The sequence below is a fragment of the Colletotrichum higginsianum genome, chromosome 3 (genome assembly GCF_001672515.1).
Source record: "Colletotrichum higginsianum IMI 349063 chromosome 3, whole genome shotgun sequence".
NCBI classification, from domain to species: Eukaryota; Fungi; Ascomycota; class Sordariomycetes; order Glomerellales; family Glomerellaceae; genus Colletotrichum; species Colletotrichum higginsianum.
The window spans coordinates 2,983,395-3,011,195 of NC_030956.1; the positions used below are offsets into that span (position 1 = coordinate 2,983,395).

Sequence of the window (27,801 nt, forward strand, 5' to 3'; positions counted from 1 at the left end):
GCACAAACACAAGCCATCCGGAGCTTCTCGAAGGCATTGATCGATCTTGTATTCAGCAAAACGCATGGTGTCTAATAAACGGTCGAATCCTCATGTGCCGGGGAAGCCTCAGCTGGGATATTGAGAAACATTGACCTTCCTCGACACCAAATATATTTTGAGTAGCCACTTCGAGAGCGATGACCCAGAGCTTTTTTTTGTTGCTTTTTTCCCTTCTTTTTTCGTGAACTGTTCTTCGATTCCCGCCAAACCAACGCCCAAGACCCATGCATCGTAACTTTGGTGTAACAGTAAACATTTCCTTTCGTCCGTCGTGTTCACTATTGGTAACAAAGGGAAACCGTGGTCAGCCGAGCAGTCCTCGCATCATTTTCGAGGGGAACCAGCGACGAACCTCTTCGGTGGAGTCGGCGGCATCGGAGAGCGGCTTGGAGGCATTCTTAGGAGCCTGTTCTTCACATCGATTGGTGAGCTGACGTCTTTCACCCATCGGGGGAGGGGGGGCCGGAGCAACAGCGGCGCAATCCCGATAGAAGTAGGGGTCCGCTAACCTTCATCGTCAGACCCCGACGACGAACCGGAGGAAGACGACTCCTTCGAGACGTCGCTCTTCCTTCCCTTGCCCTTTTGCGCCGACTCGGCTTTCTTGGGCGTGGGCGCGGCAGTAGACGCGTCGGATTTGCGAGGGCGACCACGGGGGCGGCCGGTGGACGAGGCGGACTTGGCTGGCGTGCTCTTCTTGGGTGTGGCAGTCGCAGCCGTGGGCGTGGCAGGCGCATCGGCGACGTCGCTCTTCCTGGGTCTGCCGCGTCCTCTACCGGTACCCGTAGCGGGATTCTTGGGGGTAACGGCCTTCTTCACGCCTCCGCTACCCTTGGGTCGTCCGCGAGGGCGTCCTGTGGGGACGTAGGCGGCCTTCTTCTGGCCATCGGCTTTAGGGGGCCTGCCGCGACCGCGCTTCTTGGGTGCTTCTTCCGGGGTGGTTGGCGCCATGGTCGCGTTGTGTGTTTGTTGGACGGGCGGATTAGACGAAGTAAAGTATCGACAATGACACGGGAATATGAGACGGGAAAAAGAGGGCGGTACTCTCAAACCGCGTACTAGTTCAACTAAGGGTTATTGAGAGGATTGCAGTCGTTTTCTGGGGTGCGACAAGATATTTGGGAAAGGGGGGAGTGGAAGACAGGAGGTGTCGGGACAGAAAGAGTGCGCGACGGGATAGGAGCTCTTTGAAGACGGACCTGTGTTGCAAGGTCTAACCTGCTTAGTGCGGAAGCGACCCCCGTGACGGCCGTGGCAGAAAAGCGCGTTTGCGCGTCATTGTCGCACCCAGGGAAGCTCGCCTTAGGCAGGTTTACAGGGTCGCAGGGTCGCAGGGTCGCAGCTGCCCATTGCTTCTGGGGAGCTCCTCCTGTCTGGAGGCTAAACGCCGGTTATTTCCATTCAGCCAGTGCAGCTACCAAGGAAAGAATGCAGCCATTCCCTGCTGCGATATCGGGTTTCTTGGACAAACTTTTACTTCCGAGATTTCAATTGACCTGGTAGAGGCTTTTGGGAACCAATTTTGGTTGCCTGCTATGATCTGGTGCTGTCCGCAGCTTCTTGACGATGGATGCTTGCTTGGATGCAAAAGAGACTTGCTGGCAGCCTAGCACCGCTACCAATGCAAGATGTCGCGACTCCCTGAAACAAGAACAAGAACAAGTTCGATGTCAGGTCATGATGGCAGTACGGCAGGATCGCCAGCGCACGGATTTACTTCTTTTCTTTTTCCTCCACATGAAATATTCCTTCCTCGAATTGAAGTTGCAGACAGCTTGGGAACAGCAAAGCCTGGGCCTCGAAAAAGGCGCTGGCTGGTACGTAGTAGCTCTGATGATTAACTCGCAGTCTACAAAGGTCACACCAAGGCTTCGCCAAGTTCCAGCAATTTTCTACATCAAAAGTTCGGCGGCTTCATGCCTTGTTTACAAATATTATACAACACGTTGGTAATTCTTTTCAATCCCCGAAAAGCAGGCAACTGTGAACAGTCTGCCAGGCTATATTCCAGCCTGTCGAGCGCTTCTTAAGTTGCCAACCTGTCATAGCATGGGCGCTTCATATCTAGGCGCGTCTGGTGCGTCGCATGGTTCGCGTCGTAGAGGTGCTGCCACCCTACTCAGCACCCTTCCTGAGCTTGCCGCTAGCACCGCTCTTAACGCGCTTGGCGACAGGGCGGTTGATGTGGTGCTCGGGGATCCAGCTCTCGTCATAGCTCTTGCCAGTAGAAGTAGCCTCGCCGGTGGCATCCGAGTCGGCCAGAGGCACCGTAACACTAACAGTACGGGCCTTCTTGGAGGTCTTAGCCTTCTTGGCCTGGGGGAACAGAGCCTCGATCCAGGTCTTGTAGACGAAGTAGAGAGTGCCAGCGAAGGCACCGGAGAGGAAGAGGTAGAGGAAAATGCTTCGGAAACTGTTAGCTTGTCTTCCACACAAAGTCGCAAGAGGTTGCGCAAGGGCAGTATGAACATACATCTGGGGGTCGAAGATGCTGGTGGGAGGCTCAACAATTGCGGCGGTGGCGTTGTATGCCTCGAGCTGGAAGATATCGCCCTTGGCATTGCTGACGACAGCAATGAGCTGAAGGAGGACATCCTGAGGGTTGGCGTCGAGGGCGAAGGAGTAGGGGACAGCCTTTTTGTCGCCAGCCTCGATCGTCAGGTCGTAACGGGCAGCAGTCAGGTTGCGGATAATGTTGTCGCTGGGGAGGGCATTTTCGGGAAGCTCCTTGGTGCTAGACAAGGTACCACCAACCAACGCGACCTGAATCGGCGCATCCTCGTGATTCGTGAACTCGACGAAAGCCTTAGTGGGGTGACCGTTGACGATCTTGACACCGAAGATGTCGGCGTCAGGGAAGGTAGTCTCGATGTCGGCCTTGAGGGTCGGGGCAGTGGCGTCCGTATCAACCTGCGGCGGGTTAGATGCCATGGTCGGGGGCGGTCAGGGTGTCACGGGCAACACTCACGGGAGCCTCCTCGGCAGCGAACGCGCCAGAGAGGGGGAGGGCCAGCAGGGCCAGAAGCGAAGACTTGAGGTAAACCATGATGACAGTGACGAAGAGATGCGATGGAATGCGACGTGACCAGTTCAACAATCGCAACCAGCGGATGGTGTTTGGAGGAGAGGGGAGCAAGAAGGAGAAAGGAGAGAGTGAGGGAGACGAGCTGGAGATTGAGAGAGGAGAGGGGGCAGGCAGAACCAATCCGATTCAGATCGTCTCTCGGCTGAGGTGTCAGGTTCGGACAGGAGTCAACGGAAAAATAAAGTGTGCGTGGGTTAGGTGGGTGATTCAGCAATGGGAGGCAACGGGAAACCGAGGTGCGAATCAGCAATGTGGCCTCACAGCTAATTTGATCCACTGCACTGGGCGAGAGTGAAGTGAACCGTGAAGGACCCAGCCTGAGCCAAGCACGCCTCGGCCATGCATGGAAAGCAGTGTGCCAATGAGAGGTCTAGTATCGTGCGGAGCTTCCCCATGGCGTAAGTACCACATGGAGAACCAGCCACCCGAACCAGGGGGAGGTCGGGGCTTGCCACCAGCTCCATGAGCTCCCGGAAGAGCTTCGTCTCTCTCTCAACGCCGTATCTGTACCGCACCCCATCTGTACGTACGTACTGCGAGGGACGGAAACAACATATGCTACCCACCTCACGAGCCATGCATTCTCAGCGGTATTCTGCTCAAGATATTTATTGCATTCTTGTTGTCCCAACTGCCGTGACGCCGCCTCCGTGGCCTCGTCAGCCAACCCTCTCTAGCTGAACTGTAGACAGTACATAAGAAATGCAAATCCCTTTGCCAAAGAAGAATTATAACTCATACACAAGTTTGGTGCCTTGTCCTAAACCCCTCGTCCTCAGGCAGGTAATCATAGTCTTTGCCTGTTCATCTATGCCACAATCCTCCACGTATTGCACTTGCTTTTGGTTTCGGTTCTGGTATGTTGCTCCTGAAAGCCGCGTCCCTTGCCGGTGTGCCCCGCCTGCCATGCCCTGTAGAGAAACCGTCCTCCAACGCCGAAAATGCTGGCCGAATAAAAAAGAACAAAACGAAAATAGAATAAACCCCCGAACCGAAGAGGGTCGACCGAAATGAAATGAAAGGCTGAGTGGGAAAACCAGTCATGGTATCGTCAAGTCGTCTAGTGTCGTCAACAGACCGCCAGAGCGGTCCAAAAACATTGCTCAAGAGAAAGGGTTGCCGGCCATTGATTAATCGTTGCATCTCGAGGCCGGCCATTAACCCACCCGCGCTTGCAACTGTTGTATAATACCAGCTGTCCGAGTGGCAGCGGGTGTCGGAACCAATATTGCTAAGAAAAGAAAATTGGTGTCGCGTCGATCCATGCACCTCGTTGGTGCATGGATGCGAAACCTCTCGCACGATGCGGGGGGCCTGTTGGTCGAGCACGATTGTCCTACTAGCCCTGAAGCTCGACCATCGCCTTGGCATGGTGAGGCTGGCCAACGTTCCCGTCAAGCTCGCCGAAGTCGAAGGCCGAAGCACGGCCGGTGGATTGGTGATGCGGAAGGGTGAAGCCCTTGGTGATCTCAGTCTGTACATACTCGGCAGCGCGTTTGTATCGCTTGTCTGAGTACTTTTCGAAGACGGCAAGGTGATGCTTTCGAGGGGCGTGGCAGCACTCCAAAATCATGGTAACCAGGTTTCTCAGCTGACCCCATGTGTATCCAGAATAGTGGACATGCGCAGGAGTCTGCGTCGGGTTAGTACTGCGTCGGGACGAAAACACGGGCAATGATGGACTTACCCAGTCTCCTTTCTTCAAGATCAAGCGAGACAAGCAGTGCGCTGCTGCGGCAAGGAAGCTGGGTGGGCTTGCGACAAATCGTTCATCCATGATGGTAACCTCCAGGAAGTACTTCGCCAACGTGCGCGTCTCGAGATCATAATCGTCCGCCTTGCTGACGCGGCGCAGGAAGCTCATCGGGCCAGGGAAGCCCAGCTCGAAACTCAGCATGCTGAGCATAAAGCGCTCGGCCTTGAGGATCTCGTCAACCTTGTAACCATTGTCCACCATGAAAACGATCTCCTGCAGCGATGGGCAGTTAATCTCCTCGTACTTGGAAGCCACGAGCAAGGCGGTAGCACCGACAAGCTGGAGCTTGCCAATCGACACAACCTTATACGAGAGGAAGCGGTCAATGTAGTTGACCGTCAAGAACAGAGTCTCTGGCAGCAAGCTGAATCGGTGGTGGACCTGGACAAGCCAGTCCATCAAGACGGAGCGCATGGACCATTGGATCTCGGCCTGGTGGTCCATGTAGTGAGGGTCAGGCAGCATTCTCATCTGCACACATTATAGTTAGCAGCGGCCATAAGAAGGAAGGGTGCTGGATATACGAACCTCGAGCTCTCGCATGTACTCAAAAATGTCATCGCCATACTCTGCAACCATGCAGACGTCCCAAACCTCGTCGTCGACCTCCTCCTGGGTACGGGTACTCTCGACGATGACACGGGCGGTCTCCAACTCTTGCTGGACCTTGTCGGTAATCTTAGGCGCGAGCACAGTAGTTGCGCCGCCAGTGGTGAGGTCGCCTCGGGACCGGTAGGAGTGAGCAGTGGTGTAGCCCTGGTCATCGTAGAGCTCCTCCTCCTCCTCCTCCTCGTCCCAGTACTCCTCCGGCTCGGACATGGTTGGAGCACCCAGCGATTCGGCGAGCTGCTCCATTGAATGCTTCTCAGCATTTCCCTCGAGCATGGCGATGGCTTTCTGCAGGTCGTCTCCAGCGTCAGTGGTGTCTGATGAACGTCTGTGGTAAGGACCGTGGTACTGCTCGTTGCCAATGTGCTCGACAGCGTCCTCGTAGGCAGCTTCAGTCACATCGTCCATCGGCTTCCAGATCTCGGCGGAGGTGGCAGGGTGTGCCGAAGTTGTAGACAACTTGCTCTGGGCACGTCGCAGAACATGCGCAACAGGCTCCTTCTTAAGCTGAGGCTGAGACTTGTGATGGCGAGGTTGCTTGCTCGAGGCCGACTCCGCGGGCGCAATGGGGTCCTGAGCAACATGTTTGCTCTTCGAGGGACGTGACTCGTGCAGCTGGGCCGCGGAGGCTCTCTTGGCGACCAGCTTGTTCTGGGTCTGCGAATCATTTCTGACCGGGATTTTCGGCTGCTTCCATTCTGTGGTTACAGGACCATTCTTACTGCCCAGCGCGGCAGCCCGTTGTGCGGGTCGCGAGAAGCCATCCTTGCCATTGATCGCATTCTCTTTGTTGTAGACAGATTCTGCGCCCTTGCTCTTGGCAGGCAGCTGGTCGACAGGCAGCGCAGCGAGGTTTTTTGCCGTGTTGCTGACGTCGCCGAAAGCGGTTCGCTTAGCTGCAGCCTGCAGACCGCCGCCGTTGCGAGACATGAGGTTGCCTGCTGACTTGTGTCGCTGATGGAGTGAATCGTGCTTCGAAGGGATGATGTTCTCGTTGCCACCAACGTGGACTTTGAGGCGCTGGGGCTGTTTCGGGAAAATGTCAGTCAATGAACCTGGAAAAACCTTGCCCTTGACAAGTGGAATTGGGCGTAGACGTTGCAAGGGAGGCGGGCTGTAGCTAAGGTAGGGAGAGCAATGGCTTACTCTAGCGTCCATTGCGACTGCTGCTGGCCTTGCGATAGCTAGCGCTGCTGACTGGTACTGCTCGCGACAGCACCCTCGTAAAGCAATGGGAAATTATGAGGTCGCGGTGGATGATGATGTGTGGAGTGAAGTAATGGCGCGTCGGAATAGCATGTAAACACCAACAAATCCCTTGACTGTGCCGTGTCGTGCGTTGTTGTGAACAGAGCCCTCTGAATCCCAATTACTGCCGATCAGATTCGGGCACGGTTGGTCGAATTGAAGGGATGGAGGAGGGACGGGAGATTGCGATGGATATGGATATAAACGAAGGGAAGGCTGATTTATCTCGGGGACTGGCAGAGGATAAGAACCGGTGCCGGGCTGCCTCGACAACGGGCCAAAGTGGAGGGAAGGATAGGATGGGGACGGAGGCGAGGGTTAGGAAACAACACTTGGATGGGAAGAAAAAGGACTCAGCCAAGAAAGGCAGCTTGGTGGTAACTACCACGGCGGTGCGGTGGGCGGATTATGACCAAAAACGGCCTGGTAAGATTGGGGCGACCCGTGGACCAGAAATGTGAAGTGGACTGTTTTTGTTTGTATACATAAACAACGACGGCCGGAGAAACATGAGTACGTACCAAAAACGCGGTATCGACGCGCCTCAGGATTGGTCGGAGGTAACGGGGCTCGGTTGGCCGGTTGATGGGCGGAGACAATTAAGGCAAGTATCACCACCGACTGAGAGCCCGATTCACGCTCCCTTCCTCTCTCTATCTTGCTGGTGAAATGCCTGTCTCTGGTCCAAACTTCTGGTCGGCCCATGTTTCTACGCAACGATGCACATGAGCGAATCCGGGGAAGTTTGATTAGGCAATGTGTCGCGGCCTAGGTACATATCTCCGTCAGCGTTTCACCGAGATCGTCCTGCCCTGGACAACCATCCTTGTTGTTATTGTTGTTGTTGTTGTTGTTGTTGTTCACAGACTGTGTCATTTGTTTGTGCCAGTCTGTCAAACGTCTCTCGCTTAGCTTCAAGCCATCAACAACAACAACATCATAACTTGATCCTAATCAACATGTTCTAAACAGCTCCCCCTTTTCTCCATACCCCTCTTGTCAACGGCTTCTTTCACGTCGTTCTTTGTCGATTGTGTTGTCGAAACCTGCGACGTTTATCCAGTAGCTTGGCCTGATTGGGTCTTCTTCGAGGAAACAAAGACAACTAGTTCACGTTAATCTTTAGACCGTTGGGCGACTCGTGGGAAGAACGCCATCGCGTCCCAGGACAAAAAAAGATGTAGCTCGCGTCCTCTCGAAACTGTTTTACAGAGCCCCGACAAGCCGGACCTTCCCCTGTTGCCATTATTCGCTTCTTTCAGCTCTGCTGCCTTCTTTCCCACAAGAGGTCATGCCTGAAACATAGGCACATCGTACGCCTGGTAACGCCACAACTGTGTTGCCACACGTCTGTCTTGACCATTATCCTAACGGACTTCTCTGATGAGTCTGATGGGCAGCCCCCCAAACCCCTCTACCCGATTCGTCCCATCTCACCAGAGCGATTTATTACTATGTGAACATCTCTTGTTCGTTCCCAGTTTCCCTCAATGTTTTCTACGCCAGTCTACTGAGACACTCCAACTAATTTAATATTTTTCTTTACCATATGTCTTGCCTTCAATCGTGTCCCGATGCGGGAACTTGTGTATTGTTGCTTTGCTTATATCACCCACCAATATCTCAGTAGTTGCGTATAAGGTTGATGCCTTCTGTGTTCGTTATGTTATAAGTGAGGACATTAATGATAGATTGGGACACAAGAATACAATTTAACAGCACTCAAATTCCGCAGTCAATATCTATGGTCATTATGGCCTTCCTGGTTTCAGCATGGGATTATCTGTGAACTTTGCCATGTTTGGAGGCAGGGGTTTGCCTTTTGGATCAGTTCGCGTGCTGACCAGAACATGGGTGATTGGGAACAACTGGCTGCGATTGGAATAATTGATATGGACCATCATCGGAGGCTGTCATGGATAGACCATCCAGCTTCCAATACACTAGGTGTTTCGGTTCCCGTGAACAGTAACTTTCCGTTGTTCTCTTTCTGGTTCAGCGACCCAAGTCATCCCAATAATCATCATTTGACAACGTCGATATCTGGCTGCGCATTCAACTATGCAAGACAAACGTTGATCTGGTCATCCAGTGGCCACAGTGTACAGACTCACCACGTGACACTGACTGGGCGTTCGGTCCGAGGACCCGTTTTTCTTACAACTCCGTTATGAGCATCACACTTTTCCATTGCTGTGAGGGTCCAGCGTGCGTGTAGAGGAATAAGCCATGCATCATGGGGGTGCAGCTGACAAACGCCAAAGGTATCCTGGTCCGAAAGGAAAATGAACAACGTCAGAAAATAGCCAGGTACCAAATTGTGAAGATTGCACAATTGTGAGCAAGCGGACAATCTGCAAGCCCGGAAGCCGACAAGCATGTCGGGAGATCTTCGGCGTCCCCACCACCCCTCCGTCGCCAAGCTTGTGGTTGTTGGATGACTAAGCCTGTCCGAAATTGGAACACACCTTCAAAGCTTGTTGTTCCGTCGCGTCTCCCAGCGGACATCCAAATGACAAGATTGCTCGATACCAGCAACAAGACTGGAGTAAAACTGGCGAGCAACCACCCAATATTGTAATCACGGCTACAATATTGGATATGTAAGAAATGAAGATTGTAGCAGCTCTTATGGGTTCTCTGTCAATCAGTTGACGCAGCAATACCAGCAAGGCCCAGCGCGCTTCAGCCGGAACACCAATCTGTCACCAAGTCACGTGTAGCCTTTGTCACTCGGCTGCGCAGCGGGCGGAGCTTTCGCGGGGCTTGGAGGTCCTCCAGACGCATCACCAGGGTTGCGACTCATTGAAGGAAAAGGTGTCGTCCCCGTCCCCTGACGCTTTTGCAGTGTTGATGGTGCGCTGGATTCTCTTTCCCAACATAAAGCGCATCACCCTGCGCTATTAGCGACTAATGCAACGGAATTGGACCTACGCGCCTGGCCTGATGGCCTGTGACCGGCATAGCAGACCCATCCTGCGTACCGGCGTTTCTGGCCAGTCGCATGAGCGCAACGCGATGCGCATGTTTATTTTGATAATGAATCGGGCAGCGACTCGCTCGGCGTCGGGGGAGGCATCCCTAGCATTGTGTGATGGCGGATGAATAAACGAGGGCCCGTCAGGGAAAGGCTGGGTTGTGCGCAGACATTTCTACTATTTCTGTGATGAGCGCAACGTCTTCTTTCCCACCCCTCACCCATCATTCCCCGCCACGCAGGCTGCGCTGGACGAGACGACAGCTTGTCGCCAGGTACGAATACAAGGTCGGCGATCGCAAAAAAATCCTGGGGCCCAGTGACTGGATGGCCGGCGCCGCAATACTGTAATCTGACTAGTTTCGGCGCATACACTTTCCCTATCGTACTCGATGGCATTTCGGCAGCTCAGTCGCACAATACCACACGCCATCCTTTGCGACGTCAAGTTGAGGAATTGGGACACATGGCTCGGCTGCCGCATGCCATCGGCTGGCAACCCGGTGTTGTCCATCAACATCAAGCGCCTGACGAATGTGAGGGGGAACGGCTGGTTCGATGCGAAGCTCCCAGGGCTTAGCACGATATGCGACGCCTTTGAACGAGGCCCCTGCAAGCTGTCGCAGACTCCAAGCACAAAAAACTGGAGACATCGGCAGTGCAAAGCCAGAACGCGCGCACGGTACGCCTCTTGCCCTGGAGGACCCTACGTCGTCGCAACTTTCTTTTCAGGACTGCCGCGATTGCGCGGACATCGACCCCGGGAAGAAGAGTGCGCCCGCCCTCTCTCTCGGCGCGCAATCGCATCTCGCGCTGGCAGCGCACTTCTGCCCGGCGCTCATTGTGGCATCATCAAAGATTATCATCGAGGGACGGTGAGAGAGGGGCAGAAGGGGCGTGGCGTGGCGAAAGCGACCCAGCCAGGCGAAAAGGAATAGGTTGAGTGTGACGCACCGGGGTTGCAGAATTTGACTGACGCAGCCTCCGCTCTCTCGCGCTCAGTCTCTCTCTCTCACTCACCTCTGCTCCGCTAATAACTGCATTGAAGCCAAAATGCGCGGGAAAGTGCCGATCCTCCCGGTAGCATCCAGCGCAACACTCCCCAAAGCAGCAATCAGCAGCAACGCCAACAACTGGCAGACTGGACTCTCTGGACAGCAAACAAACAAACAAACCTGTTTGGAATCGACGACGATTCGTGGCCATTGGGCCGGGCCACTCTGCAGTGTTCCCGCGTGTATTGCTCTGGCGGCGGTGGGTGGTGGATGAACATGGCATAGCATCGCATGGTATCGCATCGGGATGGCGGCCCACGAGCTAATCGGGTCGAGCGGGCGCGTCGTCTGGACCGACACGCAGGCCACGACTGATTTCGAGAAGCGCTTCCATTCGATCTCTTCCTTCTTCGAGCACCCTTCCTCGATACCCAGCAGCAGAAAAGGGGTCCTCGATGAAAGGCACAAATGCCCTATTCCCAATGGCGCATCCGACCTCGACGTGGCAGTGGAGCCCCCAGCCTGCGAGGTAACGCAAAACAAAGACCGACAGCTGCGTTCGGGAATGATAGCTCACCCCTGCGAATGAATCTGGAGACTGGGCGCAAAGTCTCGCCAGGTGTGCACACCGTACTTTTGAGTGCGCCTGGCTCTTGAACCCCCCGATTGGCGAAGGGCGACTTGTTGGGGCCTGCATATCCATTGCCAGACTGCCAGATCATCAACAGCTCTCCGCACTCACTGCACGCGCATACGCAGTCGCGCGCAAAAGCGACACAGGAAGAGAGAGAGGGAAAGCCAAGAGGCAGGCAGAGAGATAGATCGATCCACATCCCGGCCCCATAGGGCCATCCCATGCCATCCCATGCCATTCTGTCGCAAAGCGCGAGAAGAGAGCTGCCACACCTGCCAGTGTCACCTTTCCATCAACCTGAGGCGGAGGAAAGAGGAGGTCCAAGTAAAGAACAATACGGATACAGTGTCTCGAACCCAAGCGGCAACAAGTCACAATCGGGCGAACGCAACAAAAAGGCGAGCACCAGTGGGGTTGACTCGGGACGATGGTCACGACTCTTTCCCTCCCGCCCTGGTCATGTCACGTTCTGTTCTCGATGGTGATTCGACGACGGCATCGCATTTGAAACCCCGACCAGCGCATACAACCGTAACATGACGGCCTGGCCCAATTTTGCTTCAAGGCGACCAGACATACGTCGCGAAACACACCCGGCCGCGCTACTTACTATTGAGCTCGTCGCTTGTGTAGAGAGTGTGTAGGGAGGTAGTAAAGTAAGGTAAAGTAGAGGCGGGGAGGTCTCGTGCGCAGACCACTTCCGTGCGAAGGCGCGTACCGAAGGTGGCCCGACTGCCACTGGACCAATTCAACAACTGCCCGTCTCAGACTCTAGAGCTGTTGTTTTTCCAGGAAGTCGTCTGCCATGGTGGATGGAACCGAGGTTGAACCAGCCAGCCTAATCCTCAGATCCATAGATAGGTAGGTATGAGCGGCATGAAACGAGCGGCCTGGTGCTGGGTGCCACCAACAGGACTGGAGCTCTCACACGGTTTGATATCACAACATGCGGACAAGCCCTCGAGAGCCCTGGCGAGCGGTTGACCATTTGACCATTGAAACCAGACTCAGGCCGAGCAGACCGGCGCCGGCGTTCGTCCTTGGTGGTAGCTGCTCAGCCAATATTTCTTCCGCCTTGCCTAGTGCATCGAGCCAGCTGCGCTCCGACCACCATTCTACGGCATCGGTCTCTCCCGCTCCTGTTCCCATGCTCTGTGCGACCATTGGCTCACTGACGATGTGGCTTAATTGCCTGTCTCCTGCAGATTCCACTGCACATCGAACATTGACAATCTATCCACCGCCGAACAGCAACTCGATGCTGGTTTGCGACCGCAAAGAGCACCGCCCATTGCAGCCTCTGGCGCAACGGAATAACAGAAGCCCGTGTTTGTCTCGAACAGCCCCTTCTTCATGATCAGAAGAGGAAGAGGGCGTAGCCCCGGGGTCCAATGGGCGCAGATCATTTCACCTAATATGACTACATTCTCCGCCTGACAAGCTGCCGCTGGTCGGTCGCGGATATCACTGCACCAGACCAAAATCGGCTGATGCGCTCATGGCGGCGATTTTTTTCTTTTTGGGGGGGGGGGGGGGGGGGGGGGGGGTGAGAAGACCCCGTGCACCCCCGGGCTCTTGTCTGGAACCTGAAGGCATTGGGGCGGCTTTTTCTTGGCCAAAATAGGATAGATAAGTAGCCTCAATTCGTTGGTGGGGGGGATGGGTTGGCGTCCAAACGCTAGCACACGCCATACCGGACCTGCAGACCTGGCATCGTCTTTTCGGATTGTTGGATCGTTGCTGTCGTTGCTGTTGGTGGTGGTGGTTGGCCATCCGGGTATATGTTCGCAAGACCAGCCCAGCACGAGTGAGGCAAACGAGAGGCCTGTGCCAGTGGATGATGGGATGTCTGGGTCTGGTGCAACCTGGGGATAGGCGAGGACGAGCTGGACCCCGCGATATTGTGCCATCGCGGTCCTCGATTGTTAAGTCGCGATGACGGGGTTGGCCTGCCACCAGCGAGGTACAGTAAGGAACCGTCGCCGGCGTGTCGAAAGTCACACGGTGAGTATCAGGACCATGCGACAAGCGCAGAAGCGACTCCGATGCATGTCGCGAATGTGGTGGTGGAAAGAGGATTGACAACCGCTAACAAGTGTCTCTCTACCCATCAAGATCGGGCTTGCGATTCCTAGTCTCTCTTCTCATGCGTAACCCTGTCTGTCGTCTCACCGAGGGAGGGGGGGAGGGGAGAGAAGGGAAGGGAAGGGATGGGGAGGGTTGCGGTAAGGGTGGGATGGCGCTCTACGAAGCGCCGAATCGCCATCGAACCGATCTGGAGGAATTGGGCAGACCACGCGCGGGAGGCAAGTCGTAACCGTGTCCGACGTCGCGGGGCATATTCTGCGGAGGATCCGGGACCCTTTCTCTGTACAATGGGCGCATCAAGAAGGCGGTCGTCGGGTGGGCATTTCTCCCTCTGTCTGTAAACTAATGTCGAAAGGCACGAGGATCGCATTGGATTTGCGAATTGGCCGAAAAGGTCCGCGCCAACGGGCCAGGATTGATGAGGTTCGACGGGCTCGGACTGGACAGGGATGGCTGGGCGAATGGGAGGAGAAAGTTGGGCGAGGGTAGGAAGTACATGGTTTTTGCTCGCTGCGGGTTGTCTCGCGTGTCTGGTATTTCATACAGATGTGTATGTATATAGTATGTATGCATAGCTAGATATATGTGTGTGCGTGCTCGTGTCTGACGACCCGGACGTGGCCCCCATTCGCAATCCCTCATTCAGTCACTCGCTCAGTTGGTCGGGCAAATCGTCTGTCTGTCTTCGAGGTGAGAGACGAGACGAGACAGATATGGGCGCTTCTTCGCCATTCGCATGGGGGAAGTTAGTGAGTAAGTGAGTGAGTGAATGGGAGAGAGATTGTGTGTGTGTGGTGCTCGTGCGAGATATGTCGTGTATGTATCGATCCTCAGGACCTCTCCCCTCCCTCGTCGCACACGGACGCTTGATAATCCTTCATATCTGCGTTTCTTGCACCGCGCCCATTAGGCCATGCGTCTGGTCACTCGAAATGAAAAAGGCGCACAAAAAGGAAATGGTGCGCGTCAGTCGTCTCTCCCCCCTTTCATGCAAATTGCGACAGGCCGTGGATTTCGCGCCAGAGCTTTGAGACTTCTAGAAGCACTGGCTCCCAGCGAGGGATGGTGGGAGGGAGGTGAGGCAGAGGAGGTAATTACAGTCGTGTTGCGAGAGGAGGCCATCATGTCCGTAAATAGGTACTTGACGAGATTTGATGGATCTAGCCAGCCACCTGGCCGATGACCGCCTTGGTAGCGATTCTTTCACACACACTCTCTCTCTCGCTCTCAAGATCTCTCTCCCCTTTTCTCTTTTTCTCCCTTTCCCTAGTTTTTCTCTGCTGATTCACCTTCTCCTCGTCATATCCGCTGCGTACGTGGTAGAGCGTTCGCGGATGGCAAACGTCAACCACCCCGGTCTGCCAGTCCCATGTCCGGGCCCGCTTAGGAGAGCAGCCGAGCCTGCGGTTTGTGGTGTGTGTGTGTGTGTGTGTGTATATCGGTGTGCTCGCCTTTGGTGTGCTCTGCCGCGGCGGGCGGTATTGGTGAGGTGTCTCGCGCCCACTTCCAAAACTGGAGTTGCGCAAGCATCTGTGACTTGGGCCCCGGACCGTCGCCTTCGTTTGCCATCGCACAACGCAGGCTGGAGTCGTAATATGTACCCCGAGAAGGTAGAGGGTCGTCTTCTTGGTCACATAGAACCTCGAGAACAAAGGCCCGAAGGTCCCGTCAGGCGACAGAACAAATGCGCCCGCGGTGTCGAGGTCCCCTTTTCACCCTCATGCTCAGACACAACGCACACACTCTCTCTCACACATACATCCCAGGAGAAAGAGACGGGAAGGGCGGGTCCATAGGTGCCACCGACTCTGCGGTGAGAGAGTGACCATTCCCAGGGGATTACTGGCCGAGGCCCTGTATTTCTGGGGCGAGCTAGCCACACCTGCTGTACATAGGTAAGTCGGAAAGAAAGCCAGAGAAGGGACGAAGGAGACAGAGGAGAAGAGGAGACTGACTGGACGCAGAGAAAGAGATCCTGGGAAAGGGGGAAAGGGGTTTGGTGGATGCGTTAGGGGAACTTTGCTCAAGGGCTACAGCGGCTCCAGGCCCTTGAAGAACCATCAACTTTAGGGGAGAAGTAGCCTAGCTACAGCGCGTGATGCCCTGATAGACACTTCCCTCAGAGGTTTACCAACTACACAGTCCTCGTCGCACTGTCGTCCCCAACTAGGCGGCGGGTGGCCAGTAGTTTTTGGTTGGCTCCTCTCCACAGAGGGCTGTCCCTGCCTGCGTCTGCGTCTTTGGGGGGGGGGGGCATTAGGCTTGGCCGTAGGGGAGTCGCTCGTCGAATTGCGCTCCATGTTAGTGAGCACAGCGCAGACTGCCTGCCTGCCGACTGCCCGTTTTACGGTTTACCTATCACCGCACAGAGTGGGCCGCTGTGCTGGACTGGACACACTGACGGGACTTGACTGACGGACCGGGGGGGAGGACCAGACCCAGGCCAGAAACTGGACACTACAAGCACTGGGAACGAGCTGGAAACTGGAAACTCGAACTGACTGACTGACTGACCGACCGACCGCAGACAAAATCGTCACCTCGTTCGCCTGGCTCCTCTTTTTCCCTCTCATGCACACAAACCTGCGAATTGCCCAGCAGAAACCATCATTCAACACTGCTGCCCTTCGTCCAAAGGTGAGTCCTACCCATGCCTTTGGTCTTTGCGATCGAGGTTTCCTATTCCGTTGCACCCTCCCGCTGCCCATCCCCCATCCCCGACTGCGACGTGCTTCCGCTGGCTCTCTGCTCTCTGTTGAGGTTTGATGTCTGCGTCTCGACTGAACTGGGCCGGCTGGCTGTTCGCTACTCTACCGTCCGCTCCCCGACGTAGTCCCAGCTCAACCTCTCCTCTTCTTCTACTTCTTCCTTTCTCTCCTCTCCTCTCTATCTCTGCCTTCCCACGACCCATCAGCATCGACAGATGGTGCCCGCTTGATCCCCTTTTGGCATCCCATGGCTAATCGTTCTCAGTTCATGCACTAGACCCCAAATATCCTCCTACCTTTCCTCCTCTTCCGCCTCCCCCTCGTCTTCTCCGACCGTTCGCTCCGGCAGCGTCCTCGGCCAGATCGCCCCGACTGGCGCTGACTACACGACGACCCAGGGCGCTCAACACAACGTCCCTGGTTGATAAATCCCCTCTCACACTTGCCCTTGGGCCGGTTCATACTTGATTTCCCTGTCAATCCGGCTCGAGTTTCGGGTTGCTGGCAGTTGATTATCTCGTCTGGCCGACCGCCCGCCGCCGCCGCCGCCGACTCAGGCTTGGATTCCAACCTTTCCGTGCCCAAGCTAACGGCCACCTCCCATTGCACACCAGCACATCCTCCATCAACCCCCCTCCGTAACCATCCTCCATCCTTCGTCCCATCGATTCAATACTACAATTCAAAATGACGAGCATGTCGCCCATAAGTGCCGTCAACGGCGGCTCCGCCGCCACCTCGCACCAGGGCAGCGTCTCGCCCCGGCAGACGGTGTCGCCCAAGAATGTCGCATTTGAACTCCTGTTTACTGAGTCGCCGCAATATCGCGCGCGACTCCCCATGCGAGTCCAGATATACCCCCACGATACGACAGACTCCATCGTCACCACTGTCAAGAATTTCTACGGACTATACTCGGGGCCGACCGGCTCCAAGGGCGTCAGTTTTGAGGACGAGAATGGCATCACCCTCATCGCTCGTTACGAGAACTTTCGCAACAACATGGTTGTCTACGTCAGAGTCATCGAGGAGCCTCCCTCTGCCTCTGGTCCCTTCGTGGCGCCTGCATATCACAACCCTCCTCTGAGCGCTCAGCCATACTACGAGGGTACTGGCTACCCCCTGCAACCTCCGCCGCGCTTCGGCCAGGAAATCTCCAGACCTTCCTCAAGCACATCTCGGCGGCGCAGCCCGTCGCCCAACGCTGGGCGCGGCCGGAGAAGCGGATCCGCCACTACGAACCCCAAGAATGGCCGGTCGAGGTCTTCCAAGAACCGGGACACTGCTGCCAACGGACACACCGATATATACAGCGATAGCGTCAATGGCTACAGCAGCGGGGACGGGGCTCCCGGCTCCAGCTCCAGCAGGATAAAGGAGCAGATTGGCAACACCGAGATCAGCCTCGAAAACATCGTAGAGGGAGGCCGCCGCAAGCGAGCCAAGTTTGAGAGTTCGGTAAGTCGGACCGTCGGCATACACATCTGTCGCGCTTTTCTCTACTCTACTTGCACCTGCATGTTTTTTCCGTTTCTTCATGCTCATCCTGTCCAATCCAGGAACTCCCCTTGTTTGCGCCTCCGCAGATGCCGGCTGCTACGTCGAACCCTTCCGTGTCTCCCGCCCGCCGCGCGGAGCCCCAGAGGGCCTCGTTGCCGTTTGTGCACCCAGGCCAGAACCCCTTTACGAATCCTCTCCCCCTGCAGTCCCCGCAGAGCCATAGCAATGGCTACGGTCATAGTGGATACTATGCGACGCCGTCGTCTGAGCGCCACGGGCGCAACAGCATCGGCTACGCTGCGCAAAGCGGCAACTTCAGCAGCATGAGTGGCATCCTCCCCACGCCGGACCCTACCGTCGGCAGCTGCATGTCAGAAGAGGACAAGGATGTTGCCATCCAGCTTATGCGCCTGGGTGAAATGTCTAACATTTCCCACGGGCGCACTTCAGCTTCTACGCTGGACGATACGTTTAGCGGCCGCGCCGACGCTGCATCCTCTACTGGGGCCACTAGTGACGGCGAGAGTGAGAGCGATGAGGAGGAGTCGGCCGCCCGGCGTCAAAAGCTGGATGCCGCTGGCATCATGCGCAAGATCTATCAGACCACCGAGAGCCACTTCATTCCTCAGCCCAGCATCGAGGCCAGTGCCGATGATGTCGAAGTCGAGAAGTGTAGCGACCACACCGATCACGCCATCAATGGCGAGCGCAAGCACGAGGTGCTCAAGAACAAGACCAACCTTCCCGATGCCAGGCCCAAGTCACAGTTACCCGGCTCCAAGCCCAAGAATTCCAAGGCCAGCAAGGTTCCTCGGCCAAGCGTTCCCAAGCCCAAGAAGGCTTCCGCTCCAGCCCCGGCCCCGGCCCCGACCACTACTAGCAATGGGCCCATGTCGCCGGCTTCGCTGCCTTCGTCGCGCAAACCCTCGGTTTCCTCCGCCGCAGCTGCTCCGGGTGCCAATGGCGAAGACGACCAGCTTGATCTGTCAGCCAAGCCCCGGTGTCAGCGATGCCGCAAGAGCAAGAAGGGTTGCGACAGGCAGCGACCCTGTGGGCGATGCCGTGATGCCGGTCTTAGCGCTGATCAGTGCATTAGCGAAGATGAAGGCAATGGTCGCAAGGGCAGATACGGGCGCCACATGGGAGTGCCAATCAAGAAGGAAGACATTGCCAATCCTACTCAGCCCATTCTACTTCCGGCTGCGCCAATCGCCACGACGGCTGCAATGGCCGACAAGAACAAGAAGCGGAAGCGATAGAGCGATGAGTTAGCAATTCCACGAGCGCATGTCGGCGCTCAAACAAGCACTTGCGGTGTCACCCCTTTTCTTCAGTCCATCTAGCTATTTTCTAGCGTGGCCGCCGCCAAGTTCCAGCACTGTCCCTACCAAGAGAGGTTATCGGCTCACCGGCGTTTGGCCCACAAAGATCATTTGAAAAGGATGCGGCGCTTGGGCCACGCATCATCTGACGCGCTTCCTATCGTAACAAAACAGGAGGATGTCTGATCTGGTCTTCAACGACCACCCAACAATACTGGCAAGAGGGAAAAGATTTTTTTGGTGGTGGGGTTAATGGGGATCTGCCGGGTGAGGATGGTCACTCACACTCCTTTTTGGCGTTTCGGATCCATTCTATGGGAAGCGGTGTTTTGCTATCTACCGGTTTGCGCGCGTGTCTGCCTTCCTCGTTACTTGGTTTTTTTTTCTTCCCTTTTTTTTGGCGGGGCCGACATCGAAGCGAGGAAGCTACAGTGTTTGGGTGACGTTGTGCGACTGTACGATGTGGTGTGTGGAGGAAAGCTCAAAAGCAACCGGAGGAGACGTCGGGACACTCACAGGCGCGAACGCGTTCGCGCGAGCTCGCATGCGAGGATGCCAAAGTCCGAGTTGTCAGTGCGAATTGAGTAAAGGCAATGAGGTTGTCGGGCGAGAAGGAAAGAAGAAAAAAAGCCTGGCAGTTGGAACGTTGGCAGGCGAGGCGGTTTTGGGGCTTGCGCAAGGTTCAAATTGTCCGTGATGGAAGGTGGGATCGCTTGCCTTGGGGGGTTTTGTTATTTCCTATATTGCCGAGGGTGACAAGACTTATCTGCGCAACCGAGCTTGTCCCTTTTCTCAATTGGTTCTCCTCTGGATGCGATTGGAGGCGGGGAAGGGGGGGTGGGAGGTGAGCAATTGTTGAGGGATGCGGCTACGATAGGCAAACTGGTTTCTTTCCTACCTTTTTATTATTATTATTTTTGGCAAAGTTTTCTGTATGGAAAGCCAGGAAGAAAAAAACACATTGATCATGTAAAGCGAGGCTCAGAGCGACGTCGCGCAGGGCGATTGATGTGATGCGACAACCGTGTGGACGGCCGTCGGAGTCGGCCACCATGACACTTCAATCACCCGGCACGGAGCGGGGACAGAGGTGAACGGAAGTCGTTGAAAGATGGATGTGGGACTGAACCGTTTCGGGTGCTAGCGCGCGGTTCTCGCCGTTGCATGCATCCCGTTCCGGCTCGGGCGGGGGAGGGGGTGCAAGTGGGAGAATGGGAGGGGGGTGTGGACTGAGAACATCTGTGGCTGCGGCTGCTTGGCTGGTGCTTTCTTGCCTATTTTTTCCATCTTGGGTCTGGGTAGCTTGTACCTTGTGTGGCTGCAAAAAAAGTATTCAAGACAGGGACGCACGGTCGCACAGTGCGTGCGACCGGTTGGGCCGTGCGGCGCGACCCAAAAGGGAGAGCGAAAGCTAGCGCTCAGGCGCGCCCGACTCTTTGGATCGCGCGCCAGCTGTTAAGCTTCCCGCGTGTGGTGTTACGAGAAGCTCCCGGACTATTACGTCATTCGACGCTCTTGGGGTTGACCCCGCACCTCGCGCACCGCCGCCGAACGCCGCCGCCCCTCCTCACCCCGCACATCCGCATCTTCGGGCAAACAATTCTATTGTTGTGAAGTGTACATGTATCTCTTGGTTGAAATGAAATGAAATGAAATGCGCGAATGCATATATTTTCTTCCAGTGATTGAATGCCGAAAGTGCATGCATGTATCTGTAACTACGCTTGCTTTTTGTTTTGTTCAATACCCCTGTCTCCCGAGTTGCACCCTTTCTCCTCCTGATTTTGGCTTCGGCGCGCTAAGAAGGATTATGGAGGCGAATGGGTTACGGATCGGGTTTTGGTTAGAGGCGGTGTGCAGCGGTGTTGGGTTTCTTGACTCAAAGACGAGTCGCCGTGCGCCAATGCAATGCGGGCAGCGAGATGGCGCGTCGTTGTTTTGTTTGTTTGTTTACATTTCGCTTTTTGTCCCCCTCCCACCTCGTTACTGGATTGGGGGGAGGCGTTGGCGCAGCGCGGCTTGGGATTGGAGGGATTATCAAAGTTCGAGGTGTTGGGCGATGTTTCACTGGCCGAGACTGTGTCGCAAACGCCGTGGTCGCGAACTCTGGGAGGGGGGTACTGCAACTGTGTGGTGGCAAAAACAAGCGGAGAATCACCGCAACTGATAGCCGTCAACAGTTAATCTATTCTTGATGAGAACCTTCCCTCCCTTGAACGTCTATTGAAGGACAGGGACGTGTGAGCAGATGTCAGACCAGGATCTTGGTTGCGCAGTTTGTAATTGGCGACTTGGGTTGGGCGCCCATGGCAGGCGTTGGGGGGATGTTGCGCCCGAGATGCGACGTGTGTTGCGATGAACAACAGTTTCGCAAAACGCGTTCGGCGGGGCCGTGCAGTGCCGTTACCCTTTACATGCCACGAGCCTTGCGCCAGGTCTTCGATTATAGACTATCCGTTGTGACTCTGGAAGTGCTCTCATCGAGCAGTGAGCAGCCCAGCGATGCGATGCGATGCGATGAGATGCGCTCGCGTTAAAGATGGCGCAAGACGGTGAACAACCATAACGGACGGGAAATGCGCCTCGCATCCCATTCCGCACAGGTGGGGCTGATGAGATATCCGGTCCGGGGCGGTGACCTAGAGGACTGTGCGCTCTCCGCTGTCGGTGTCACTACACTTCTGCCGGGAAGTCTATTGGATCTTTGGACGGTTTGGGGTATCTCGAAGTTACGTATGCTCGAACGCATACCGTCTTGTTGAAAGTTTTACGGCTCGGGGAGTTGAGAGGGTTGTGAAGAGAATCGAGACAAAGACGAAGCCCTGCCATTGTCGGTAATTAGATGTTGTTCATGTGAGGCCACAGGTGCATAAAACCTTTGGTTCGCGCCGACCCTAGAGCTAGCTAACGACCTCGCCCAAGTCTCCCGCTCTCTCTTGTCGTTAAAACGCTCGCTGGCCCAGACCTGCCCATTACGGTACACCTTGCCGGCCACTTCACCGTCTCTAGCCAGGCCCGCCCCGAAAAAGGGACCCTCTGCCCGCACGGTGGAAGGACTGGCGGCCCCCAATCGGACTGTTTTCATTGGTGTGTTCGAGTCACGTCATCAAAACCAGGCTCACTCAGCCGACACTTGGCCGGTGTCCCTGCCGCCGCGAAGAAAGCCATCCGTAGTAGTCCCATAATGGCGATTCGCATTGGGGGCAGGCGTTTGGTTTCTACAATGTCGAAGAAGCCGTACGGGTGACTCCATACACTCGTCTGTTCGGAACACCGTCGGCCAACACGCCAGTTTGCCGAACTGCCGCCCGCATCGCTGCATGGCGTAATGGCGCATATCACTAAGGCGTGCCCAACCATCGACACCAGTGATCAGCTATCTTAGGGCGTAGAACGATGTCGTTGCGGGGACGAGACCCGCAAAGGCGGTTCGTAATTGGGCTGTCGGGATGGAATGGTGCGATCTCGGCCGTTGAGCAAAGAAAGATCTATGAATAGGCACGCAACCGCCTTGGGACTTTTGGGTGTAACACCTTGGTCGCTCTCGATCTCGGCAGTCTTCTGATAGCGTCGGAGTATGTAGATAAGCGCCCTTCTTTGCAGCCTGCTTACATATTGGGTCAATGAACCTGACAGGCTTGCCAAAAAATACCTCCGTGAACAATCCGCCGGCCGTGACCCGTACTGCACGTTTGTAAACGAAAGAAATCATGTCGGACGGAACGACGCCGATGAGAAGCCCCACTCGCGGCGCAAACACAACCGACAACGCCGCGGGGAAAAGCCTAAACAAAACCATGAACGTAGATGACCTCGAAGCGGACCCCGAGTGGTCCGCGGAGCACGACCTCGTTTACCCGGAAGGAGGATGGACGGCATGGTCCCAGGTTTTGGCCGGCAACATGCTCAACGCGCTGGCGTGGGGCTACCCGGCGACGTTCGGCGTCTACCAACTCTACTACACCGATAAGTTGCACCTGCCCGCGGCCCAGGTTTCATGGATCGGCTCGGTCCAGATCTTCCTGACATTTGCCCTATGCACCATCTCGGGCCGGCTGACGGACGCCGGCTACGCCCGGCATGCCGTTTTAGTGGGGTGTGTTTTTGTCGTCTTTGGCTCCTTCATGACCAGTCTATGCACTCGGTACTGGCAGATCATGCTCGCCCAGGGCGTCTGCACCGGCATGGGCCTCGGTGTCCTCTTCATGCCAAGCGTCGCCATCATCGGGTCCTACTTCAAGGAAAAGCGGTCTTTGGCTCTGGCAGTTTCGACAACAGGCACTGGCGTCGGCAGCCTTATCTTTCCATCGACCCTGCAGTACCTTGTTCCGCAAGTCGGGTTCCCTTGGGCCGTACGTTGCTCCGCCTTTGTCGCCCTCGCCGTTGCGACGATAGCCAATATGCTTCTGAGGCCCCGGCTACCCCCGAGAAAGTCCGGTCCGCTGGTCGAGTGGACCGCTTTTCGGGAAGGGCCGTACATTTTGTTCACCTTGGGAGTATTCTTCTATTTCATGGCACTGTATTTTGGTTTCTTCTACGTGAGTCGCAAACAGCCGCGGTGTGCCCCCAACACGTGCTCACGAACGCAACAGATCAACACGTACTCCCGAAAGATTGTAGGGTTTTCGACGACCGATTCGGTATCGCTGCTTCTCATCACCAATGGCATGGGCATACCCATTCGCCCGGTCGTTGGCTGGCTGGCTGACCGTCATGTCGGCCCCATCAACATGTTCATGTTGATGGTATTCCTGCTGGGCGGCATGGAGTTTGTATGGATCGGTGTAGAGACCAGGACGGGCATGTACGTCTTCAGCGTCTTTTTCGGCTTGTCCAACGGAGCGGCACAGGGGGTGTTTGTAGGTTCAACGGCAAGCCTGACGACAGACCCGCAGAAGATGGGCACGCGCTTCGGTATGATTGCAACGATATCGGGCTTCGCGTCGTTGGCCGGGCCTCCAACGGCTGGCGCCATCATTGACAAGGCCGGCGGGCAGTATCTCGGGGCTCAGATATGGGGTGGCGCTATGATGATAGCGAACTCACTGATGATTGCAGCGGCGAGAACCGCCAAGGCGGGGAAAGCCTGGAGGGTCAAGCTGTAATTGAAAAGTAATAGTACTTGGTTGCGAAGAGGTTTCAAGAGGGAGCGGCCGCGGGTATCGTACGTAGCTGGCAGCAAATACAAAAAAGCGGCATCTTTGCAACCAGGTCGCCGACCAACCTGACATGCTAGCACATCTGTTGTTCGGCGTGTAAGGCTTAGGAAAGAAAGAAGAGAATGGTCTGTTAGTCTGCTTTTTATATGGCGCCTTGTTCTACTTCTTTCTCAACAAATCGAGGGCTTCCGAAAGCAGTCGCGCAATTTGCTTGCCATCTTCCCAGGCGAAGTCGTGATCGTGGGTGAGATTCTTGGCGACCGTGCATTCGACGCCGTCCTTCTTTAACTTAGACGCCATGCCGTCGATCTCGGGCTCGTCCACGAGCGAGTCGTCGGGAGACCACGCCAGCAAGATGAGATTCTGCGCAGGTAAGGCGTCCTTGAAGCTGCCCGAGAAGGTGGCCGGCACGACCTTGTTCCAGGACTTCTGGTCTTCGCCAAAGGCACCGGCAATGAACTGGGTATAGCTCTGGCCGTGGCGGGCGTTGAAGTCATGCAACTCGTAGATGCCGGCCACGCCAATAAACGCCGCCGGCATCTTGACTTCGGATGGTGGGGCGGCGCCGAGAGCAACAGGCCCCATCGGCAGCTGGAGGGCCAAGGTAGCGCCGGCCGAGTGACCGATTAGGATGTAACGGTCCTGGATATCGTACTCGCGCTGCAAGAAGGCGAGGGCCGACCAGATGTCACGGAGGTGGTCCGGATGTTGAGCGAGACGAAGTTCGGCCGGAGGGGTGACGGCGGGGTCTTGCTGGAAGAGAGGGTGCGGGGAGAGGCGGTAGTCAATACCGACGAAGCCACGAATCTCGGACTTGGGAACGGAGCCAGTCTTGGCGATTTCGTCGATCGAATGCTCAAAATCATGAAAGGTCTTGCGGGGGTCACGCCACGCACCGCCGTGGAGATAGCTAATCGCAAGCACGTTAATGATAGTCCACAGGCGGCGGCACTCATGACAACTCACATTACCCAGTACCCGGACGCATTCTCTGCGGGTTGGGGCAACTCCCAAACTCCCAACCTCTGGAGCTCGTTGTCTGCGGCGTAATGATGCTCGGTGAACGTCAGAGAATCCGGCATGACGACGACAGCCTAATGTGACCTGTATGGTTGTTGGCGGAGGCGGCGGCGGGGGCGGCTTATCACTCTGACTATGTATGTGTGGTCGATGTGGAGGGCGCGACTAGGCAAAAAAGGACCCGAAGAGCTGAAATGCTCCGAGATAGATTGGCACGACGTAGAACAGCCGAGATGTGCGGCGGTGAGAGGCTGGCAGTGTAGGTCCAGAGGGGCGTTGTGGATAGGATTGATGTCTAGACGACGATAATGTTGCGAGAAGAAGGAAAAAGGGACTTATGTCAGTGCGACGACCGGTGCGGTCGTTGGACTGTTCAGTGTACCCGGAGCTGTTGATAACAGAAGAGGGCAGAACATGTGGGTGGGGCCTTCCGTCTTCCGGCTTTCCGTCCTCGCATCCGCCTCCGAGAAGCACCATTTCAGGCCTTTAACCTTCCCATCTTGGCCCGGCTGCCGGCGCGTCTTGTTTTCATTATCCTCAGAACCTCAGACTCGGTCCTGTACCAGCATCATCCTACCTCGTCATAAGCAGGTATCTTGGCCAGGTGCCAGTGGAGTTGAAACGCCGAATCCGGTTCTACGAGGTACTCGGTTCTTAGAACTCAATGGCGACCCTAGGCCACCGGTACATGCGATGCAATGCTAGACACCAGAAATTGAGCGGGAGTTGAGTCGTCGGTTGATGTAACGATGGAACGACGGGCTGCGACGTGCGAGTAACACTCCGAAATGGCCGCTGCCCGCTGGCCACCAGTCTTCCACCAGTCCTCCATCCGCAGCTGATTGCAAACATACTCAAAGCGGTGTTCTACCCCGACGACGGGATGTCAACCACTTTTTACCACCAGACGGCTGCTGATCTTTCTCGGCCCCGATATGCATTGAATACCAAGAAGAAGCAAAATAGAGAAAAAATACACTCCCGTGGGCTTTGCAGCTTGGCTGGTGGCACTTGTCAATTGGATGACGCCCGCGTCCGTGCGAAGCCAGAGTGTCTGTGTGACATATCCTGGAGACCTGAAAACCCCGATCCGTCGGAACAACAACGGCAACCATTGTTTGGTTACGTAAGGTTCCAAAAGCCTCCAGGCAGACTGAACACGCATTCGCGCGCTGCGTTCGTCGTGTCTGCCCCAAAAAAACATATGGGCTGCGGCTGTGTTGCTGCGGATGCCTACCATACCATTTCCTCTCCTCACATCATGTTGGGACGGGGATGGAGGGATGCATGGATGCATGGATGGCGTTGATGCTCTTAGATGCAATAAAGTGGCACAATGGCTCCTTCCATCCTCGAGCATCCACTATGCTCTAGGTATTTAGCCGAAGTGCTGTTGTGTGGAACCCGCGAGGCACAGTTAATGTAAGAAGCAAGAACGAGGCAGTACCTGTACTTGTAGGTACTGTGCTCCGTACCTAAGATATGCAAGGTACACACATCTCTTCAGGTACCATTGGCCGTCTGCGCATGCTCATCGTCATCTTCATTACCCATAGGTACTTGGGCTAGATGGCATGGCGAGAACCACAACGAGGGAGGGGAGAGCAGACACGCGGCACAGACACGGAAAGTCTCACCCCACCCGCGACGCCTCATTCCGCTGGCCATCACCCCATCATGCTCTGTGGCCAGATGGTGGAACGGATTCAGGAACCATCCCGCCCCGCACCGCTGAAGACTAAGTACCTGGGAGAGGGCCGGAGGGTGTGCCGTACCTGACCAGGGGGGCTCTGCTTGCAGCTCTCTCACCGTCCCCCCATCGCCAATGCGTGCGTGCGCCTTCCTACCTACCTAGGTAGCAAAGCTATTGTCGCATTGGTAGGTAGGCAGGTAGGTGTTTCTCATTACCACGGAACCATATATTGTTTTCAGTGCTGGGTATAGCACTTATACTGTGTTCCTATTGCTTTCCTCTATGTTGCGTACCTGTGCGACCTCAAGAGGGACCGTCTTGGCCACGTACCTTAGTTGTCAGGTAGGTATGTATCTTGGGGAGGGATGCTTGTCATTGTTGGATTCTCCAACACGGGCCGGCCCCCCCTCCCCTTCAACGACACTACTGGCTGCTGCTGTTTCGTTACCTTTTCTTCCACACACCGCCGCATATCTTGGCTCGTTGTATCCGGCAGCCTCCCTAGCCGACTTGTCGAGCTTCCCTTCATCTCATGTCACGCTAAATGCCTGGCGCGCTTTCCTCTTCACTGGCCAAACCTCATGTCGGCCGTCCGTTCTACATTGGTGCTGCTAGCACAGGGTATTGTGTCGTCGTCGCCCAGGATGATCCAAACCGCTGGCCCTGGCCCAAGACCTGTCGACCATGTTTAGCGGAGCCCGATTTCCGTGATACGCAGACGTGACGCTGGTCCGGATTCGACTATGAGCCCCATCGTGACAGGGCATCCCCGCCGGCGAGAAATGTCTGAGCTTCAGCAGCAAACAGAAACGATGGACCATTTGGCATACCCAGTGGCTTATGGACCCGTTGGCTTCCTGTTCTCGCGGCACTTCCCTGATCCCGCCTGCTACCATCACGCAACGGGGACTTGGCAAGCTCGAGGGATTTCTTGCCCAAATAGATCTTGACCAACCTACCTAGGT

The 27,801-nt window shown here is 55.7% G+C and overlaps 8 protein-coding genes across 8 annotated transcripts; 4 read left to right on the forward strand and 4 right to left on the reverse strand.

Moving 5' to 3' along the window:
• Positions 1-52: 52 nt before the first annotated feature.
• Positions 53-993, reverse strand: CH63R_04442 (AT hook domain-containing protein; the record flags this gene model as incomplete). The annotated part of the gene is made up of 3 exons (XM_018299417.1): positions 53-301; positions 395-453; positions 552-993. The coding sequence occupies 3 exons, from the start codon at positions 991-993 to the stop codon at positions 53-55; spliced, it is 750 nt and encodes a 249-aa protein (XP_018160663.1).
• A 1,164-nt stretch (positions 994-2,157) lies between these two features.
• Positions 2,158-3,088, reverse strand: CH63R_04443 (Signal sequence receptor alpha chain; the record flags this gene model as incomplete). Its single annotated transcript, XM_018299418.1, has 3 exons — positions 2,158-2,446; positions 2,516-2,952; positions 3,011-3,088. 3 exons carry the CDS (start codon positions 3,086-3,088, stop codon positions 2,158-2,160), a joined length of 804 nt encoding a protein of 267 aa, XP_018160664.1.
• A 1,378-nt stretch (positions 3,089-4,466) lies between these two features.
• On the reverse strand, positions 4,467-6,650 carry CH63R_04444 (Cyclin; the record flags this gene model as incomplete). Its single annotated transcript, XM_018299419.1, has 4 exons — positions 4,467-4,760; positions 4,815-5,354; positions 5,412-6,518; positions 6,639-6,650. 4 exons carry the CDS (start codon positions 6,648-6,650, stop codon positions 4,467-4,469), a joined length of 1,953 nt encoding a protein of 650 aa, XP_018160665.1.
• Positions 6,651-9,906: 3,256 nt separating this feature from the next.
• Positions 9,907-10,997, forward strand: CH63R_04445 (uncharacterized protein; the record flags this gene model as incomplete). The annotated part of the gene is made up of 4 exons (XM_018299420.1): positions 9,907-9,992; positions 10,078-10,253; positions 10,298-10,592; positions 10,766-10,997. 4 exons carry the CDS (start codon positions 9,907-9,909, stop codon positions 10,995-10,997), a joined length of 789 nt encoding a protein of 262 aa, XP_018160666.1.
• Positions 10,998-11,019: 22 nt separating this feature from the next.
• CH63R_04446 (uncharacterized protein) lies at positions 11,020-11,301 on the forward strand (the record flags this gene model as incomplete). The annotated part of the gene is made up of 1 exon (XM_018299421.1): positions 11,020-11,301. One exon carries the CDS (start codon positions 11,020-11,022, stop codon positions 11,299-11,301), a length of 282 nt encoding a protein of 93 aa, XP_018160667.1.
• A 5,528-nt stretch (positions 11,302-16,829) lies between these two features.
• On the forward strand, positions 16,830-18,901 carry CH63R_04447 (C6 finger domain-containing protein; the record flags this gene model as incomplete). The annotated part of the gene is made up of 2 exons (XM_018299422.1): positions 16,830-17,600; positions 17,702-18,901. The coding sequence occupies 2 exons, from the start codon at positions 16,830-16,832 to the stop codon at positions 18,899-18,901; spliced, it is 1,971 nt and encodes a 656-aa protein (XP_018160668.1).
• Positions 18,902-22,674: 3,773 nt separating this feature from the next.
• On the forward strand, positions 22,675-24,069 carry CH63R_04448 (Major facilitator superfamily transporter; the record flags this gene model as incomplete). The annotated part of the gene is made up of 2 exons (XM_018299423.1): positions 22,675-23,502; positions 23,557-24,069. 2 exons carry the CDS (start codon positions 22,675-22,677, stop codon positions 24,067-24,069), a joined length of 1,341 nt encoding a protein of 446 aa, XP_018160669.1.
• Positions 24,070-24,282: 213 nt separating this feature from the next.
• On the reverse strand, positions 24,283-25,205 carry CH63R_04449 (Kynurenine formamidase; the record flags this gene model as incomplete). Its single annotated transcript, XM_018299424.1, has 2 exons — positions 24,283-25,033; positions 25,090-25,205. The coding sequence occupies 2 exons, from the start codon at positions 25,203-25,205 to the stop codon at positions 24,283-24,285; spliced, it is 867 nt and encodes a 288-aa protein (XP_018160670.1).
• Between the last annotated feature and the right edge of the window lie 2,596 nt (positions 25,206-27,801).